Source organism: Cervus elaphus, chromosome 18, assembly GCF_910594005.1.
Source record: "Cervus elaphus chromosome 18, mCerEla1.1, whole genome shotgun sequence".
Taxonomy (NCBI): domain Eukaryota; kingdom Metazoa; phylum Chordata; class Mammalia; order Artiodactyla; family Cervidae; genus Cervus; species Cervus elaphus.
Genome location: NC_057832.1, coordinates 57,666,579 through 57,687,058, shown reverse-complemented (window position 1 = coordinate 57,687,058; position 20,480 = coordinate 57,666,579). Strand labels below are relative to the sequence as shown.

Genomic DNA, 20,480 nt, shown 5'->3' with positions numbered 1-20,480 from the left:
TAGAACCTCAAGATGGTAGGATTTCTACTTTAAGTTCTTCTGAGGTGCCACCAGAGGATAAGGACACATTTAGGCCAGGTCTCCATAGGTTTTTTCTTCATGAAACATGAAGGTAGGCTCTCTTTCTTTCTCTCTCTCTATATATATCCCTCCCTGAGATCTCTGACTTGAGCCCTCTTTATTTTTCCATTGGTGAAACCAATTTTAACTTCTTTAACTTCACCCATAATCTGTGGCACACATTTGCCAGACCTCTGCCAGTCACTTTCTAGTTTTGTTTTGTTTTCTGTAAACCTCGCAATTTGGGTATCTTGATATATTAGATGTCCACCATGATTTATCTTCATGATTAATCAATGGAATTGACTATAATGTTGTCCCTAGGGTAAGCCAAAAGACCTTGTCAATTGTCATATCTTTCAGAAAAACCTAACATATTCCAGAAAATAGACAGCTCATTTTCCCTTTGACCTGAGTACTCATCTTGAGCAATGGATAATTTGATAACATAATTTTCCTCTCTATGTCTACATTTTGAAACTTTACCAACCCACCAAAAATACATAGAACCCTAACCCAAATTAGGAAAATATACGATGGAAAATAGTCCTCATTATTAGTGCTTATGCAACCAAAGTAGTTTCTACTTCTGGCCAACTGAGTGAGTGATGGCTATTTATAAGGCAAGGAGTATGTATGTGTTTGTTTAACAAATTTCACAATCAATGGTAAATGGATTTGAAAAGGGATTAGATTTTTAGACAGTGAACTGCTCTTCTAGAAATCCATATTCTTACTTTGAATGCATATTGATCTTCTTGTTTGCAGCTAAATCACATAGACAGAGGCCACCAGCATTTTTAACTCCAGACGGCAATACAAGTCGCAAAGAGGAATTAAGAGGAAATGTCCTTTCCCTTGAGTGCATTGCAGAAGGGCTGTGAGTTAACACTGTCTGTTTTGATGTCCATTTCTTATATAAACATAGTAGATGGGTAGAGAGACATTAATATTATATCATAGCAGGAATCATTGATAGAGACTCCATTAAGCAATCAAGAAAAATGTGATGATTACTTCCAAAATGGGCCAGGTGTTATTTCATATTATGAAAATATTTTGTTAATGGAAATGTTCCTTTAGAAATGTGTCAGTAATCACCTTATGATTGTTATAATTATAATTAAGCTTATTATTTTGCTACTGTTGTCTAACAGATCATCTCAAAACTTAGAGGCTTACCATCAATAGCTATTTGTCATTGATGATTTGTCTACAAGTATGCAGAGCAGTTGTGCCGGAACAGGGCTGGATCTGACTGATTTCACTTGAGCCTGCTTACGCATCTTCTGAGCAGCTCAGCTGTGGGTTCACAGCTCTGGGTCTCCTGGCTGTTGGTAGGGCAGTGGAGGTCTTGGGCATGAATTTTTCACGTCCTTCCAGGCAGTTGAGCTCTGGCTTATTCTCCGAACAGCGGAAGCTCATTCAGCCTCTTAGTGCCTAGCCTTGACACTGGCATGCTATCCCATCCTCTACCTCCTAGCGCTGGTCACCAGACCAGCTTCTTTGCAGCTGTCTCATCTATGTGTATGCTTAGTTACTCAGTCATGTCCAACTCTTTGTGACCCATGGACTGTAGCCCACCAGGCTCCTCTGTCCATGGGAATTCTCTAGGCAAGAATACTGGAGTGGGTTGCCATGGCCTTCTCTAGGAGATCTTCCCAACCCAGGGCTCGAACCCAAGTCTCCCACATTGTAGGTAGATTCTTTACTATCTGAACCGCCAGGGAAGCCCTGTCTCATCTATGCATACTTCAAAACTGATACCACCCCCACAACCCATGTGCCCTTGAGAAGAGTCCCAGGGAAGCCTTAGCTCAGCTGCAGGAACAGCTGTTATGTTAGGGAAACGCTGGAGGCAAGCTTCTGAATACTTTCCTCTCATGCCTGGCATAGTGTAAGTACCATTGATAAGGCACATTTGCTGGAACATTGACTGGACTCTCAGAAACACGTTGTGTTGTGTTGTGATCTGTGCTGTCCTTGACCTGGTGACTCAGAGTATCACATTCCTTCCTAGAAGCCCAGAATCGGCCTCCAGGAAAAATTTTATTAATACCGCTAGAGACACATGGAGGCCACTGCTGGCCCTGTCAAGAAATAAGACTACTCATGACTCAGTTCATCAAGTATATCTGTTCAGTTATTTTTATTCAAGTAAACAAACAAAAACAATTCTACAGCCCATTAATCCCACTAGTATTTCTAATGATAAATATTGTGTTCTTCCTGAGGGCCTGGACCATTCTTTTTTTTTATCTTCCCAACACACAACTTAATGCTTGACCTGTAGTTTGTGTTTGTGTGTGTGTGCTCAGTCATGTCCAGCTCTGTGACCTCACGAACTGCAGCCCACCAGGCTCCTCTGTCCATGGTGATTCTCCAGGCAAGAATACTGGAGTGGGTTGCCATGCCCCGCTCCAGGGGATATATAGTTCAGTGCTTAGTAAATATACTGAATGGATTTTTATTTTACCCTCAGGAAAACCTTCTCAGGTCACCAGATCAAAACAAGCATTATTGTCTCCATTAAGGCAGTGGAGGAAACTGAGGCCCCAAAAGGCCAGAGATCCAAAATCAGAGCGCAGTTTAGGAGCAGGGCTGGGATTTTGAAGCAGATCTTTTTAACTCTAAGCCTAAATCTTCACTTTTCATCTGTCTCTGTAGTTCATGATTTAATAAGAAATATAGGTGAGAAATGGTTTAAGTAACATGTGCGTTGGGCCTACCTCTATCAATTGATATAATGTTTTAAAATATCACTAATAATGAAATTAAAATAACAGCACGATTCCTCTAATCACTTCATTCACATCATCAGATAGCCTGTTATAAGATAGGGAGATTCTTCCGTTTGGTATGGAAATATGTATAGAAGTTTATGGGCACAAAATCTAACCTTTTTAAAGTTAGCTTTTCTCTAACCTTTCTTCTTTCTCTAACCTTTCTCTAACCTTTTTAAGTCTGGCTGATTAAAAAATTGTAACTTGAAGGACTGCCCTGAGTGTCTAGTGGCAAAGAGTGCAGGGGGTTTGGGTTCAGGGAGCTAAGATCCTATGTGGCTTATGACCAAAAAAACAAAACATAAAAACAGAAGAAATATTAGAACAAAATTCAATGAAGACTTTAAAAATGGCCCACATTTTAAAAAAAAAAGTTTTTTAGAAAATTGTAACTCGGTGTCATTAATTTCATGGTCATTCTTTTGGTTGCTATAGTCCAGTCATGCAAAATTTTCCAAGAGTGTCTCCTTGATCAGAACTTTAAGGGTAATAATTAGGTCCCTTCAGTCAAGTAAGTCTCACTGCCATTCTCAACAGATCCCTGAAGTCAGAGTTCACAGCGTGCCTTCACTTAGCACAGTTCTGCTTGTGTGAAAATGGTAACTTACAGACTGAAATGTAAGGTTTTGAGCATTGATTAATAGAAGTGGGGTGCTACTTAAAATATTTATCTGTTCCTCATGATCTTTATGTTTGTGACAAACTTTCATGAAAATTCACCTTCAAAAACAGGTGAATTTTTTTTCGTGATTCTATTTTCTGTTTATCTTATCAGGCCTACCCCAATTATTTACTGGATAAAAGAAGATGGAACACTCCCCATCAACCGGACATTTTATAGGAACTTTAAGAAAACTCTGCAAATCGTTCAGGTTACAGAAGCAGACTCTGGAAATTACCAGTGTATAGCAAAAAATGCATTAGGAGCCATCCATCATACCATTTCCGTCACAGTTAAAGGTATATCATTGTCTAAAACACATGGTTCTTGCCTCCATGAGAAGCCCTGAATCTTTCATTAAATGCCTTTAATTATATTCTTCAATAATAATAATGTAAATTTATATCAATACTCATGGTACCTTGAATCTCTTCTCATTGCCATTTATGGGGCATCTAAATCAGGTTAAAAATTTGCTCCCTCGATCTTCCTTGCAGAGGATTCCAGTTAATAAGTATTGAAAGAATGAAGGAAATAGAAAATCACCATTAGAATTCCACAGTTGTAACTGCTATAGGCAAGAGCCAATGATGAATGCTAAAATTACTGGATGCCCCCTTGCCTCTTCAGAGCAGTCCCTCAAAGTGATCTGAGAGTCCTGTCTCCTGGGCTTACATTGTAATAAAATATAACTCTCAAAAATAAATAAATAAAATGATAAAATTACTGGGTCAAACTTTAAAGAGAAACAGGTTGTTTGCATAGCCTCAAAGTGTTTTTTCTCCTCTTACCCACCCACATCCAGATTAATTACTGAGGTAGGTTTAATATATGTCCACAGGTTCTTCACTCCTCATCCTTTAAGGAGATAGAGCTTAATTGCCCTCCCCTTAAGAAGGGCTGAAGTTACCTGCTTCTAATGAATAGAATATGGAAAGCAGAAAAATAGTAACTTTACAGTGAAGAGAGCTGGCAGACATCACTCTAACCAAGTAATCAAGGTTCATATAACCAGTAATAAGCCATGTCAATATCATGTGCTCCCAGATTTAATGCAATTAGAAGGTTCCATCACCCAAAACCTCAGTTGAATCATGAAAAATCATCAGGAAAAACTCTAGTGAAAATAGGTGTACCAAATATAGTGGTTGCCAGTGGGGAGAGGGAAGGAGGGAGGGCAGTAAAGAAGTAGGAGATTAAGAGGTGCAAACTATGATTTCTAAAATAAGCTACAAGGAACTATTGTACAACACAGGTAATGTAACCAGTATTTGATAATAACTGTAAATGGAACATAATCTTTTTTTAAAAAGAAGTAATTATGATGATACTAATGATGGTGGTTGGATGGTGATTATAATCTAGCAATTCAGGAATTCTTCATTCAGAGGTCACTAAATTTGACCTTAGGTGGAAAAGCTTTTGTTTCTCTTAAAACCTTCCTATTGATCTGTATGAGAATTCAATAGTCACTGGTATAAACATTCTCTAGGAATGATGGTGTGTTGGAATGTTTCACAAAATATTTTGGTCACAGATAAGAAATGGAGAATGTGCCTTAGGAAAAATATGAAGATTAATCAATTTAGTAAGCTTGATTTATCCCTGAAAGAATTCAATTGACTAGTTCTCCTTTCTAAGTCTGGAAAGAAGTTCAAAGAAAAACTGCTTTATGAAATAAAAAAGAGATGATAGAAAACTTATTTATAGAGTTGGGGAAGTAATTAACATTGATATGTTTACACAGCTAACACACATATAATTACTACTCTCCATTTCTGTCCTGATAATGATAAAATGAGGATATTGTTCCTTGTTATAAAAAATGAAAAGCTCTTAATTAAAAAAAAAAAAAAAGATGTTCTACAAAATAACTTACTAGTCATCTTTAAAAGTCTCAGGTTCATGAAAAACAAAGAAAGACCAAGAAACTTTCAGATCAGAGGAAGCTAAGTAAGAAGATGCAACAATTAAATGCAATGTGATGTCCAGGATGGGGTCCTGGAACAGAAATAAGACAGTGGAAAAACTGGGGAAAGCCTAGTATAGTGTGTAGTTGAGTCAATGGTATTGTAGCAATGTTAATTTCTTGTTTTGGTATCTGTACTATGGTTTTGTAAGAAGTTAACATTAGAGAAAGCTGGTGAAGGACTTACAGGAACACTCTATACTAACTTGGCAGCGCTTCAAAAACTGGAAAGCTTTAAAAATTGCTTACTAATTTTATAACTGTATGTATTCTAAAGGGCTTAGAATTTAAATTCCTGTTTCGTATCCCTATCTGTACCTCTAAATTGCTGTACAACTTTAGAGAAATCTGTTACCTCTTTGATATCCGATCCATACAGTGTAGAACAAGACAATGATATTTGAATCAAAAGGCTCTTGAAATGATACATAGATGTCAGTGAGTCTCTTTAAACATTCTTTTGAAAATCTGAAGTGTTCTTTGAAGTATCACTTAGAAGTCTGTTCAGGCTAAAAAAAATGAAATTAACAAATGGTTTGCAACATACTTATTTTTATCATTAAGATGGTTCAGTGTACTAAATTTCCTAGAATAACTTACTTGATTCACTTTTGTGGGTTTTTTCCTTTCCTCATAAAGCGGCTCCATACTGGATCATAGCACCCCAAAATCTGGTGCTGTCCCCTGAAGAGGATGGAGCCCTCATCTGCAGAGCGAGTGGCAACCCGAAACCCAGAATTAGCTGGTTATCAAATGGAGTCCCGATAGAAAGTAAGTTTCCTTGGCTGGCTCCAGTCGCAGTGTGTTTTTAGAGCATAGTGATTTCTCCACAGGAGAAAAAGGATGATAAAATAACTTGACTTAAGGAAGGAAGCCATATATAAGTTACACGGAAGCACCAGATTACCTTTAGATTTTAATTTTTTTTCTTTAGGTATAATTTATTATGACTGAGTTGTTATGCTATTAACAGAACAGTATGCACTGACTGGAACTTTACAATTGTTCTTGCTTTTTGTGTGAATCGTAGGAACAATGACAGGGTGAGAAATAAACACCACTGGAAAGTTCACATTATCTTCTTTGTTCAAAATGTCAAGTGATGTGTGGAAACATCACAGGAGTTGGAGGAGGTGTTAGGGAGGCTAGGAATAGAGACAGTGGATATACAATAAGAAATACGGCTGTCTTAATTTAAAGAGGTTTTAAATTATTAGGCCCATTCCTAATAGAGCTCACATGTTCCCAAGTTCTCCAGTCTTGAGAGGTCACTGTTCCATTTAATACCCAAAGAAGAACACATCCTCTGACCTCAGTCGTATGCTGGATGTTCTGTCTTTGACCCGTCTTCCCTCCCCAAGTTTTACTGAGATCATCCTTGAGCAATGTTTACGTGATCTTAGCTGCCAAGTATCACCTCTTCTGCCACCTCCCCTGGACCACTCCAGCTCTCAGCCAGCTTCCCCAGGCTGCCACCCTGCTGCCTAGAACAGTCCCCCAGAGTGTAGCCATAGACTGTCCGTCAATCTTCTAAATCATAGCAAAGACCAGTTTTACAGAACTTGATTAGAAGCTTGAGTCTCATAGAAGGGCATTATAGCAAAGAAAAAAATTAAAATGGATATTGCATCTCCCTCCGCTTGGATTCCTAAGCCACGGCCATCCACAGAGAGTCCACTGCCTCTCCATTTTCTTGATTCCATCTACCACCAGCTGCTATTGACAGGAGAATCTTTGGACATTTTCCCCTTCTTAGAGAGAGAGGAAAAAAAGATTGGTTTCTGTTTAAAACCCCACATCAGGTTCACCCTCCCCATCAGTAGCATAATAATCTGTAAAGACATTCAGTAAAGACAACCTTCAGAATTACGATATAGAGCAGCTTGGCTCCTCATTCCTTCCAAAGTGAAAGTCACTCAGTTGTGTCCAACTCTTTGCGACCCCATGGACTACACAGTCCATACATATATTATGCAGTCCATGGAATTCTCTAGGCCAGAACACTGGAGTGGGTAGCCTTTCCCTTCTCCAGGGGATCTTCCCAACCCAGGGATCGAACCCAGGTCTCCCGCATTGCAGGCGAATTCTTTACCAGCTGAGCCACAAGGGAAGCCCAAGAATACTGGAGTGGGTATCCTATCCCTTCTCCAGCGGATCTTCCTGACCCAGGAATCCAACCGGGGTCTCATGTATTTCTGGCAGATTCTTTACCAACTGAGCTATAAGGGAAGCCCTTCATTGCCTCCAAGCCAGAATCAAAAATTGGTTCTACTCTCCCATACCCCAGAGATCCATTAAACTGTCTTTCCTGAAATAGTCTTCGCCCTAAGATGACTCTGAAAAATACTGGCAGATTTTAAACAGCCCAAGTTCCTGATGATTCTCACCATCAAGGTCTTAGTGCTCCAGGCCTGGGTAGAGTGAGAGACCTGCTTCTGTGAGTGTTTACTAGTAGTTTGTCACACAACACAGTCCTTATCAGATGCTCAGAATCAGACAGCCTGTGTTTACTGTAAAAGGAAATATGTTCCTTTTACAGATTTACAGATACAGGGAGAACACAGATACTAAGGAGTCCAGCAAAATGGGTTTGGATATTTCTACTCCTAATTTTAACTAGTATCAGAATCAGGAAATACTGCAGAATATTTTGTGGTTGTGCATTGGGAAGCTGTTGCCTCTCTCAGGGACATATGAGTGAAAACTGAGAAGTGGAAGGAAACCCAGAACTAAAAAGTAAGTTTTCTGGTAGGAATGTATTCAGAACAGCAATAAGGGATGGAGCATGCTCAGTGCTGTTGGTACCAAGTTTCGTAGCTCAGAGATTCTGTGCCAATTTATGGAAGGTTGAATGTACCCCTGAGATCTGGCCTCAGTGAAACTGACAAGTGGGAGGGGATATCCATCATTTCACAGTGGGGAAGCTGGGGAGCCAGGGAATGTTGAAAAGATAAATCCTTAAGCTCAGCAGCCAGAATGCAATCAGAAGCAGGGGGAAATTGAGATGTAGGTGGATCAGTGACAAAGTGATGAGGGGAGATAAAATAAGGAAGCTGCTCTTTCCTTCTGGTTCTCTCAGCTTGTGATCCTTCCAAACAAGGCATAGGTGGTGCCTCTCAGGGGACCTATAGCTCCAGCTGTATTGGGAGTTTTGCACTATTTGAGTATAACATAAATAAGACTGAAGGGTGTAATGTCCAGCACAGGGAATATAGCCAGTATTTTATAACTTTATTTGGAGTATAATCTATTATATTGAATCACTGTGTTGTACACCTGAAATTAATATAATATTGTAAGTCAATTAGACTTCAGTTTTTAAAATGAGCTTTGAAGTTGCATTCATAGACATTCCCCTTTAAATGAACTATTTAGGGGAAGGATCAACTATGAAAGTTTGGCACTTGGGGGATGGAGTGTAGGTCCCTGGAGACGAGTGGAACCTGTCTGCTGTAACCCCAGATCATCTGATTGGGTCCAGAGCAGAAAGAGTTAGAACAGAATCTCTCAAATTAGGTTCAAAACCAGTTCATTTCGTCCATCCCCGAAGTATGTCTTAAGAGGCTCAGCAGAGCTGGGATCAGAGATGACGATGCCTGCAGATCAAGGGCCCCTTTGCCTCTGCTGTGCCTCAGAGTGGGCACAGTGGTGGACAAGTAGGAAGAGAAAATGCCTTGCAGCCTGGCAGCAAAGCCAGGGACCCAGTGCTGGGAGCAGATGCTATCTGTTTACACCAAGGTGATGAGATGTGTATAAAGAAAGCTGAGCACCAAAGAATTGATGCATTTGAACTGTGGTGTTGGAGAAGACTCCTGAGGGTCTCTTTTACTGCAAGGAGATCCAACCAGTCCATCCTAAAGGAGATCAGTCCTGGGTGTTCATTGGAGAGACTGATGTTGAAGCTGAAACTCCAATACTTTGGTCACCTGATACGAAGAGCTGACCCATTGGAAAAGACCCTGATGCTGGGAAAGATTGAGGGTGGGAGAAGGGGACGATAGAGGATGAGATGGTTGGATGGTATCACCAACTTGATGGACATGAGTTTGAGTAAGTTCCAGGAGATGGTGATGGACAGGGAGGCCTGGCATGCTGCAGTCCATGGGGTCGCAAAGAGTCGGACACAACTGAGTGACTGAATTGAATTGAACTGATGAGAAGTGTCCCTGGAAGGTGTCTTCCTTCACATCTAGAGGCCAAGCTAAAATTGCATGGATTACTGTTTGTAATCTCGGAATTGAAAGCTGATGGATTTGAGGCACCTGGTAGGGACTCACAGCTCTCTGCAGGAGGGCGTGGCAGGGGCAGTACATTTCCCCACCCCCCCCTCTCAGCCACTGGTCCATCTATAGCTTCTGGTGAATGACTTCTTGGCTAGACCCTAAATCTGTTTTTTTAATTTTTAATTAATTTTTATAAATTTTCAGTGTTCAATTAAAAAATTTTTTTAATTGTATTCATGTATAGCTGATTTGTAATGTGTGAATTTCTGCTGTACAACAGAGTGATTGAGTTATACATGTGTATACCTTCTTTTTCATTTTCTTTTCTGTTACAATTTATCCCAGAATATTGAATATAGTTTCCTGTGCTCGACAGTTGGACCTTATTGTTTATCTAATCTAAATGTAATAGTTTACATCTGCTAATCCCAGATTCCCAATCCATTCCTCTGCGCTCCCCACCTGTAAGTCTGTTCCCTATGTCTGTGAGTCTTTCTGTAAATAAGTTCATTTGAGACACTGAGTCTTAAACAGCTAGTTCAAAGTGAACCCTATATGCCCCCACTTTGCACTGACCTCCCTGATCCAAGATAGGGAGTAAATGAAGAAAACTGCCCAAAAATCTGTAGGGAGCCCCCTGCCTCTCCCCTGTCCGCCCTGCTTGATAGTTTACCTGTTAATTCAGAGGCCTCTAAATAAAACTGAGGTTTGGGGACCATTCTGGAAACAAGAGACCGCGGCTTGTCATCTGTAGTTTACTGAGTTTGCAACCCACAGATGCATTCAGCAGTGATAGGGCAAGAACGAAGGATGCCAGAGAGACAGGAGAAGGCAGGAGAGAGCAAGATCTGCTACGATATATGACACAGAATCAGCATGATAAGGATTAAAGGGGGAGCCAGAATAGACCTCAAAAGTTAGCTGGGAGCACAGGCTGGCTTGCTGACACCTTCTGTCTAGGAGGTTGCAGAAACCTTGGCTGGCCCAGTTGCTGAGGGGCAGGGGCAGGAGCAACTGTGCTTCTGCAGTATCATAGAGCGGCGTCCTGCCAGGTGCCGGACCTCCCCACCAGCTGCCATGCAGCAGAGAACATTATCGGAGGACCACAGTACCAGATACCTCCCCACTCCTGATTTGCAGACGGTCACCTAAGGACATTATCACTCTCTTCCCCCCACCCCACCCCCACCTCTGTAGGTTCTGGCTGCCAAGTGCACACCAGGACTGTAAAAGGAGAAGGTGGGTCAGGACAGGAGAGGGTCAGACCTGGGTTTTGTTAGCAAAATATAGTGTTGCTGGTTTGTGACTGTGCATTTCAGACCTGGCACCTACTGTTTTACAAAACTGGAAGAATTCATTCAGAAAGAGTCAGGGCCCTAATCTCAATGTCTTTCAAAGCTCTGTTCCCCCTAGGACTGGCCAGGTTATTTTAAACTTTCCTTGAAGCAAAAAAAGAAAAAGTATTAAATATGGAATTTGCATAAAATATGTTTGAAACCACCTGCAGAAGTCAAGAACACAGCTGCAGAGGTGCTGATGCCAAAAAAGAACTCCTAATTTTTATTGTGTGACCCACAGTGTCTGGGAAAGTGTGAAAATAGAACCCAGGACCAGAAAGAAAATGTCCAAGGTCAAGGCTGTGGACACCAAGATTCCTGACCGTGTCCTGGGAGAGAGTGGGAGAGCCTCTCGCTTGTAGATCTTTAATCATCCCCCTTGTGAGTTAAGGTAGATCTCTCGGATTCTTCCAAGTGGAGCGTCTGTAAGATCACACTGTTATCATGTTAAAAGTCCCCTGTTTTCTAAAAGATGAGAAGGGGATGGAATGAAGAGAATAAGAGTAGACAGAAGGCCTCCTCCTGCCACAGTTACATATTGGAGGGAGAGATTGAAAGACAGTGATACATAGTAAGCAGACAGAGGAACGGAGATATGGTCTAGGACTCCCCAAGATTCCACCAAGTCATGTTTTTCCTTTTTTCAAAAGAGCTCAGTGGCCATCCCTTCACAGGGGATGTAATACCTAGATGAAGAAGAAAATTCATCTCTTCATTCAGAGATTTGTTCTACATTATGCACAGATGTTCAGATTTCAGGAGATGTTTATAGAGGAGACTAACTCAGGAAATCGGAGCAGTTATTGTACATTAAATAAACCAGTAAGTCTCTAGTTTCTCATCTTCGAGATACATGTACTTCTCTCTCCTTAGTCTGTTTCATGAAGTTCTTTTTAAAATAAAACTATGCATTCAATACAAAAATATTTTAAAATTTGATAGTATATTTTACTTGTATACTGGCACTTTTTGTTTTTCTTATTTTCTAAATGTTGGAAACATTCATGGTTTTGGCCAGCCATGTCAGGAAGGGTAGAATAAAAGAAAGTATTATTGGAAGACTGTCACCCCAGTTCTGAACCTCACCTTTGGGGCTTTGTACAGTGGTGATTTCTATGCTCTTAAGTTTCTTTACCCAGTGTGCATTTATAGCAATTGAAGTTGGTCTTCCTAGAATTAATTATTATTTCTGTGGGCAATTTGGGTTTAGATACTAGAGAGTTACTCCCACTCAGGAGCCAGGACACAGGATTCAAAGGCTTCAGATCTCTCTGCACCAGTGGTTTTATTCTTTGTCCAGTACTTGCTGAGCTCCCGTATGTCACTGTGACGGTCCCGGGTTTCCTGGTATTTCTTTAGTAAGTACTCAAGGAAAACCAAACCAGCATTTGGCTGGTAGACCAAACCCCCATGGAGAAATATCTGCTTATTTACTCTTATTACTCTTACCTAGAGGGCTTATTTGATTTCTAAATACATCACCAAAAATAAATATTTGGAGGCTGCTCCATTTAGCAGAAATAAGGCAGATACACTCAGAGGCCTCTCAGGTTAAAGGAAAAAAAACAAATTGAAAAGGGTTGATAGCAGGGTAAAAAACAAGCTGTGGGCTACATAAAAGCTGTTCTAAACGGTGTGTGTTGTGCTTGATGAACCCCCACTAGGGGAAGATGGTCCTACTGGCTTTGTGAGTTGAGCTGGTCTTCCATGTTCATGGCGAGGTAACTTTTTACTGTGGTTGAAAAGACACATAACAGGTCCTACTGTCTAGGACAGGGAACTATATCCAATCTCCTGGGATAAAGCAGTATAGAAAAAATTATTTTAAAAAGAATGTATATATGTGTAAAACTGAGTCACTTGCTGTATATCGAGATTGGCACAACATTGTAAATCGACTATACTTCAGTTAAAAAATACACACACATAACAGAAAATTTGCCATCTTAATCATTTTTAAGAGCATTACAGTACTTTCACACTATTGTGAAATAGATCTCCAGAACTTCCTCATCTTGAAAAACTGGAACTCTATCCCCATTAAATACACAGTGGTGTAGCTTTTAAGAGCTCAGTATTTTCAAGGAACTGGGAGGGACTCCCAGCCCTCCACTGCCTGGTGGGTCCACAGATGTGCAGTCAGAATGCACGTGGAGACAACTTCTGGGTCCAAAACACTGAGAATAACTGTCAGAGAAGGAGACTCCAGAGATGCTGCTCTGTCCCAACACGCTGTGCCGAGACCGTGGAAGGACATTGCTGAGAATGTGTGAGTCAGAAAGGCCGAGATGATCCTAGACTTGGGATGCAGGACAGGGAACACAGGCCTCCCTGAGGGATGCATTCTCAGGGTGCCTGACAGCCGGCCTCAGGTCTCATCCACTTCCTAGGCCAGTGTGGCATGTTGGTCCTCTGCTCTCGTTTACTGAGGAAATCTATACTCTGTCCAAGGAGTTAACTTGTATTTTTCTTCTGGTTGGAAGAACATGCTCCTTAAGGCCATTTTGAAATCATTAGAATCATAAACAGTGGATGTGAGCTAAAATGCCAACTCAAATTGTTTTTTGTTTTGTTTTGTTTTTTTCGGCCATGACACAGCATTCAGGATCTTAGTTCCCCAACCAGGGATGAACCCAAGCCCCAGGCAATGGTAGCAGGGAGTCTTAACCACTGGACCCAGGGAAGTCCGCCAACTCAGAGCACCGTGGCTCACTCCATCACTAGTTGAAGTAACTGGACTGTCTGAGACAATAGTCTTTTTTCCTTTTATTTATTTATTTATTTATTTATTTTTGGTTTTTCTTTCGATTTGATTTGTTTTTATTTTTTAAAAATTTTTTATTTTGTATTGAGGTATATAGGGCTTCCTTGTAACTCAGTCAGTAAAAAGTCTGCCTGCAGTACAGGAGACCCAGATTTGATCCCTGGGTCAGGAAGATCCCCTGAAGAGGGAAATGGCAACCCACTCCAGTATCCTTGCATGGAAAATCTCATGGACAGAGGAGCCTGGTAGGCTGCAGTCCATGGGGTCGCAAAGAGTCGGGCACGACTGAGAGACTAACACTTACTTTATTGGGGTGTAGCCAGTTAGCAAACAATGTTGTGATAGTTTCAGGTGAACTGCAAAGGGAACCAGTCATACATACACATGTATTCATTCTCCTTCAAACACCCCTTGCATCCAGGCTGCCACATAATGTTGAGCAGCGTTCCTTGTGCTATACTAAGATGATTTTCTAAGTTAGCTATCAATTGTGATTGGAATGTCAGACATACAACTACATACAGAATGGTGTGATAGTAAATGTGTATAGTTTTAAGCCACTAAGTTTAGAGTAACTTGCTCAGCCTCAGTAGAAACAAATGCAGAATGAGATTGAGTGGGCATGATATTTTGAATATGTGTAATAAAACAAGGATGAATAACACTAGTGTGATGTCTTTTGTTATTTATTTTCATTAATAACCCACAGATGAGACTTTTTAAAGTGATAAAGGAGTCTAAAGGCAGTAATAAATATGTCTTAGGTGCCCATCCTTTTCCTGTCATCAAAGAGGAGAAATGGTGTTTAGAATGTAAGTACAGGCTAGTGAGTGGGTCAGGTTCCAAGAGCAGTTTAAGAAGAAGGGTGCTATTATTTATCATTTTAATTTATTTTATTGAAGTATAGTTGATTTACCATGCCATGTTAATTTCTGCTATATAGCAAAGTGATTCAGTTATACATGCATAGGCTTTTTTTTCTTATTCCTTTCCATTATGGTTTATCTGGGATACTGCATATATGGGTGCTGTTATTTAGAGTTGGTTTTGATCAGCATGCTGAGACCAATATCTAATACCCCTTTTAGTGCACTTTTAAAGCCATGTAAGGTTACACCCTAAGATTTAGTGTTCACAAAAATAAATATATGTTCAATACCATGGCATTTCCAAATTGTTGCTCATGCGTTGGTCTGAATTCTCTTATATTACCAACTTGTTCCATTCTGCTTTAGGTAGGATCAATTGTGGTCTTAACATATTTTTTAGATACTTGAGAGATTTAGCTGAAACTGCTACCTTTAAGAGAAATTTCACACAGTTTATTTCTACTCCAGCTTCCCAAATTGCCAAAGCAGGAAAATACATATTTTCACATTTGACAATTAGCTCTATATTTATTTACATATCTGTTTCAGTAAGAGGCTTTTAAAATATACAAGTTCAGATGATGTAGAGGATTTTATATTTTTGGACTACTTTTTGCTATCTCCTCCTGGTGGCTCAGACAGTAAAGAATCTGCCTGCACTGCAGGAGACCCAAGTTTGATCCCTGGGTCGGGAAGATCCTCTGGAGGAAGAAATGGTAACCCACTCCAGTATTCTTGCCTGAAGAATTCCATGGACAGAGGAGCCTGGTGGGCTACAGTCCGTGGGATCATAAAGATTTGAATACAACTGAGTGATTAACACTTGATAATTAACTTTCCTTCTCATAAATTACAGTAATTTTTTGTGAACAAGGTAATGTTTTCCTGAATTTGTATTGCAATTTACACCTAACTTGTGGTTTTTTTCCCCTACCTCTCTCAAAATAATACTGAAAAGAACCAATCCATTTAAAACTGAATGGATATCAAGCAGATACCCATGCTGTTAAGTGATAACTAAATTCTGAGGAAGGAAATTAATGATTACTGCCTGGTTGTTGGTTTTCTTTCTTACTGCATATATACCTAGATCAGTCTTCTACTTACTTTAAATTAGACCTCAAATTGTACATCTTTTAGGTAAATAGGAATGAATGTATACTTTTTGTTTTTATATCCAAACAGTTGCCCCTGATGACCCCAGCAGAAAAATAGATGGCGACACCATTATTTTTTCCAAAGTTCAAGAAAGATCAAGTGCAGTGTATCAGTGCAATGCCTCTAACGAATATGGATATTTACTGGCAAACGCATTTGTAAATGTGCTGGGTAAGCTCTCCCTTTATTAAAAACATGGCAAATTCAGTTAATGACCATTGTTGTTTTTCATTCATTCAGCAGAAATACATTAAGCATCTGCTATGCAGTGGCATAGAACTTGGAGCTGGAAGGGATATAGGAAGATAGATGAGATAGAATCTGATGGTTACATTGTGTCAAACCCCTCAAAAGGAAAAGGGGTTGGTTTGCTCTTAATAACTGAATGTGACTATTGTACCATCCTTAGAAACTGACAAGTCAAATGAAAATTTCATGATTGTGATTTTTGAAAATCAGTTGTTAATCATAATGTTTAGCACTGATCTAAGTCACAGATGTACATTTATTTATCAATTCATAATAATATGTTTAGAAAACTATGACATAAATGTTCTGAAGTGATTGGTTTTTGTGAACATTATATTTCCCTTATGGGACAAAAATGATTAAAATACCAGATTTGTTAGAAATAAAATTTATATGAGAATGGTTTTCATGATACCAAGGAATTATATTTAAACTCTTTAAGTGGAGTAGGCTCCCTTTCAAATAAAATTAAGGTCAGGAAGCCAACCCATATATTATATTTTTTCCTTCATGCTTGAAACTAAGGTTAGTAAAATCACATGAAGAGCTGAGCCATCATGATGTTGATGGATGTACAGGAAGCAGTTCCAATTCTGGTTGTGTTTTGAGTCATCAGCATTCTGCTTTTTTCTGCCAACTTGTGTGTTCTGATGGGCCATTCAACAAAAATGTATTTAGTCATTATTTTGTGCCAGATACTGTGCTGGTTTATGGAGAGAAAACAGTAAAAAGTCCCATTCCTTGCCTGCAAGGAACTCACAGTGTAGTAGGAGATATAAAGAAATCAGTTGTTACAAACTATGCCTGAATAAGATGCAAACATGAGGCAGAGGGAGAAAACTTGTGTTTTTCCACCTTGAGTGACCAGTAGGGTCACACCTGCCTGAGAACGTAAGGGGAGAGATACATTGGCTGTGCCTTATCATGAACTCTAATGACCTTAAAAAGATGCAGAAATACACAGTGGGCTTAAATGTTTATTTTATCTTAATATTTGCTTTACCTTTTCACAACGTTTTTAGCTGAGCCACCACGAATCCTTACATCTGCAAACACACTCTATCAGGTCATCGCAAACAGACCTGCCTTACTGGACTGTGCTTTCTTTGGGTCTCCTCTGCCTACCATCGAGTGGTAAGTAGTGGTCCTGTCTGTTTGTCATATTTACATTTGCTAGAGCTTTCAGATTTCTCAATGTGTAGGGTTTTAGTCAGAGCACAGATAGGAGAAAAAGCAGGGAAGAATCCATCATCTTATTAATTATTAAATGTGTTCACAAATATTTATTAATGACTTGCTTTATGCTAAATACTGTCACATGGATAATCTTCTTGGCAGTATGCTTTGTCCACCCTAGAGGGATATATAAATGTTTTTGAAAAAAAAATTAAAATTACAGTGTCACAGTATCACCTGGGATGTCATGATTGATGGCTGGAGAGATAGGTTGAGGGACATTCCTTGATCCTAAAATATCATCTGAGGTGAGAGCAGGGTCCATAAGCTTAAAAACAGAATTTGCTATTACCAGTGTTCCCCTCCCACTGAGCGTGCTGGCTTGGATCCAGCCAAGCTCCCACCGTGTCTTTCACTCCCTCTTTAGACCATTCCATTTCACATATCCCTCCTGGTACTAGTCCTGTTCATCCTCCCAGCTTGCTTTAGCCTGAGCTGAAAGAGACAAGGCCAAGAGAGGCAACAGGGCAGAAAGAATGAGTGAAAGAAAATTGGAACATTCATTTATGGATCCTCTGTCAGCTGGCAGACACTGTGTGGGACTCTACTTCTTGCTGTGAGATTAAAGCCAGGTATTGGATTAAAACACAAACACAGATGCTTATGTAGAAAATTTCCTAGCAAAGGAGAAGAGTTAATGCTTAGTCTTACACCTCTTTTCATCCATCCTCACTTCTTCTGAACTTTTTATTTTGTGCTATGGGTATGGTCAGTTAACAATGTTGTGATAGTTTCTGGTGGACAGCAAAGGGACTCAGCCATACATATCCATGTATCCATTCCCCCCCAAGCCCCCCTCCCATCCAGGCTGCTATATAACATTGAGCAGAGTTCCATGTGCTATAACAGTAGGTTCCAGTTGGTTATCCAATTTAAATATAGCAGTGTATACATGTCCATCCCAAGTGAAAGTCTCTCAGTCTTGTCTGACTCTTTGCAACCCCATGGACCTGTCAGGCTCCTCTGTTCATGGGATTCTCCAGGCAAGAATCCTGGAGTGGGTAGCCATTCCCTCCTCCAGGGGATCTTCCCAATCTGGGGATTGAACCCAGGTCTCCCACATTGCAGGCAGATCCTTCACGGTTTGAGCCACTAGGGAAGCCCATCCCAAACTCCCTAACTGTCCCGCCTGCAACCATAAGTTCATTCTCTAAGCCTGTTAGTCCATCCTCACTTCTCTTGATGCTAGCCCAGAGGCTGAATGTAGATGTACCTTACATGTATGCTTTTTTATTTTTCCTCTCTGAATATTTTTCTATTTATACTCTCAAAAGTACAACCCTTGTAACCTTGATGTTGAAATCTCTGCAGATGGAGTTACAGACACATCACTGTAGGAGGAAAAGGTCAAAAGGAGCAGTCTTCATTTTGTCTGTTTTTTCATTTATTAGAGATAAAATAGATAATAATGTGGTTATTAAATTAGGAATCTCTCATAATGAAAATTATCACTCAAGTATTTAGTATTATCACCCTCATTGTTTAAGTACCATTTATCACTGAGCCCTCCAGTTTGACATCCTGTCTTTGCATTGACCCCCCTGCCCCAGCCCGCCTGACTGACAGGCATGCGGTATGCTTACACAGATTTGAAGTCTGTGAGCATCATCTGGTAATGCAGATTATGATGTGTTGACCTTGAACAGGGCATTTTATGTCTGAATTCAAACTATGATGTGTTTTTCTTCTCATGGTTTTTTCTTCTCATTGTTTTTCTTCTTGTGGTTTTCATAATGAAGGTTTAAGGATGCTAAAGGAAGTGCTCTTCGTGAAGATATTTATGTTTTACATGAAAATGGGACTTTGGAAATTCCTGTGGCCCAGAAGGACAGTACGGGAACTTATACATGTGTCGCACGGAATAAGTTAGGAATGGCCAAGAATGATGTTCACCTGGAAATCAAAGGTGAGGCAGAGGTGGCAAACATTTTTTATGTATTATGTGACTTTGAGCAAATTCTCCAAGTTTTTAAAAAAATTTATTTTATTGAAGTATAGTTGATTAATAATGTTGTGCTAATTTCTGCTGTATAGCAAAGTGATTCAGTTATATATATATATGTGTGTATATGTGTGTGTATATATATATATACATTCTTTTTCATATTCTTTTCCATTGTGGTTTATCACAGCATATTGAATATAATTCCCTGTGCTCCACAGTAGAACCTTGTTGTTTATCCATCCTATATGTAATATTTTGCATCTGCTAATCCCAAACTTCCAATCCATCCCTCCCCCACCCTCCTCTGCCTTGGCAACCACAAGTCTGTTCTCTATATTTTGATTTTGTCAAATTCCCCAGCTTTGGCAATGGATAACAGTAACTTTCCATTTCAGATCCAACACGGATCATTAAACAGCCTGAGTATGCAGTTGTGCAAAGAGGGAGCACTGTGTCCTTTGAATGCAAAGTGAAACACGACCACACCTTGATCCCCACTGTCACGTGGCTGAAAGACCACGGGGAGCTGCCCAGTGACGGAAGGTATTTGAAGACAGTGCCTTTCCTTTCTCATCCTTCTCTCTTTAAGCTGCTCTTGAACTAGAGGTTTATTATATAGTGACTTTTTTTGAAGATTTGTTGACCATTTTTAAAGCCTGTATTGAATTTGTTACAATATCATTTCTATTCCACGTGTTTTGCTTGAGGCATGTGGGATCTTAGCTCCCCAAACAGGGATCGAACCCTCACCCCCCTGCCATGAAAGGCAAAGTCTTAACCAGTGGACTGCCAGGGAAGTCCTTCTATAGTGACTTAATGGTTATGTATCTAAAATTTCTGCTCTCTCTTCAAAGTAGATTATACATTTCCTTTCCATGCTGTAAATTGTTCAGACCTGGAAAGGTATCAAGTTATGGAAATAAGACCCTGAGAATGTTTGTCATATTTGTGTGCTGGTGTTCTCTGTAATTCAGGATGCACAAATTCCTTTCAGATCTTGGACAATGCCCGTTGTTTTCTGCCATGTACAGTGCAGTCTCAACAGATGTTTTCATTCCCTTTTACAAATAAGCAGAAATGTGATCTCTTTAATCATCAGAGTGTGCCTGAATCCTCATCAGTATTTTACAGGACTCTAGTTTTTATTTGGATGGGGAGTTTTCTTTTCATTTTACCTAAAGCCAATAGAAGGAGGAGGAGAAAAATAAAACAAGTAAAGAATTTGA

The 20,480-nt window shown here is 39.9% G+C and overlaps 1 protein-coding gene across 29 annotated transcripts in view; it reads left to right on the top strand.

Annotated features, from left to right (window-relative positions):
• The window catches only part of NRCAM (neuronal cell adhesion molecule), a 327,295-nt gene that overhangs the window by 254,865 nt on the left and 51,950 nt on the right, over positions 1–20,480 (top strand). For all 29 annotated transcript variants that reach the window (XM_043873013.1, XM_043872996.1, XM_043872986.1 and 26 more), the window contains 7 exons: positions 829–940; positions 3,619–3,803; positions 6,113–6,244; positions 15,852–15,995; positions 17,096–17,207; positions 19,049–19,215; positions 19,650–19,797. In XM_043873013.1, coding sequence (XP_043728948.1) covers positions 829–940; positions 3,619–3,803; positions 6,113–6,244; positions 15,852–15,995; positions 17,096–17,207; positions 19,049–19,215; positions 19,650–19,797 — 1,000 coding nt within the window. The remainder of the gene's footprint in view (positions 1–828; positions 941–3,618; positions 3,804–6,112; positions 6,245–15,851; positions 15,996–17,095; positions 17,208–19,048; positions 19,216–19,649; positions 19,798–20,480) is intronic.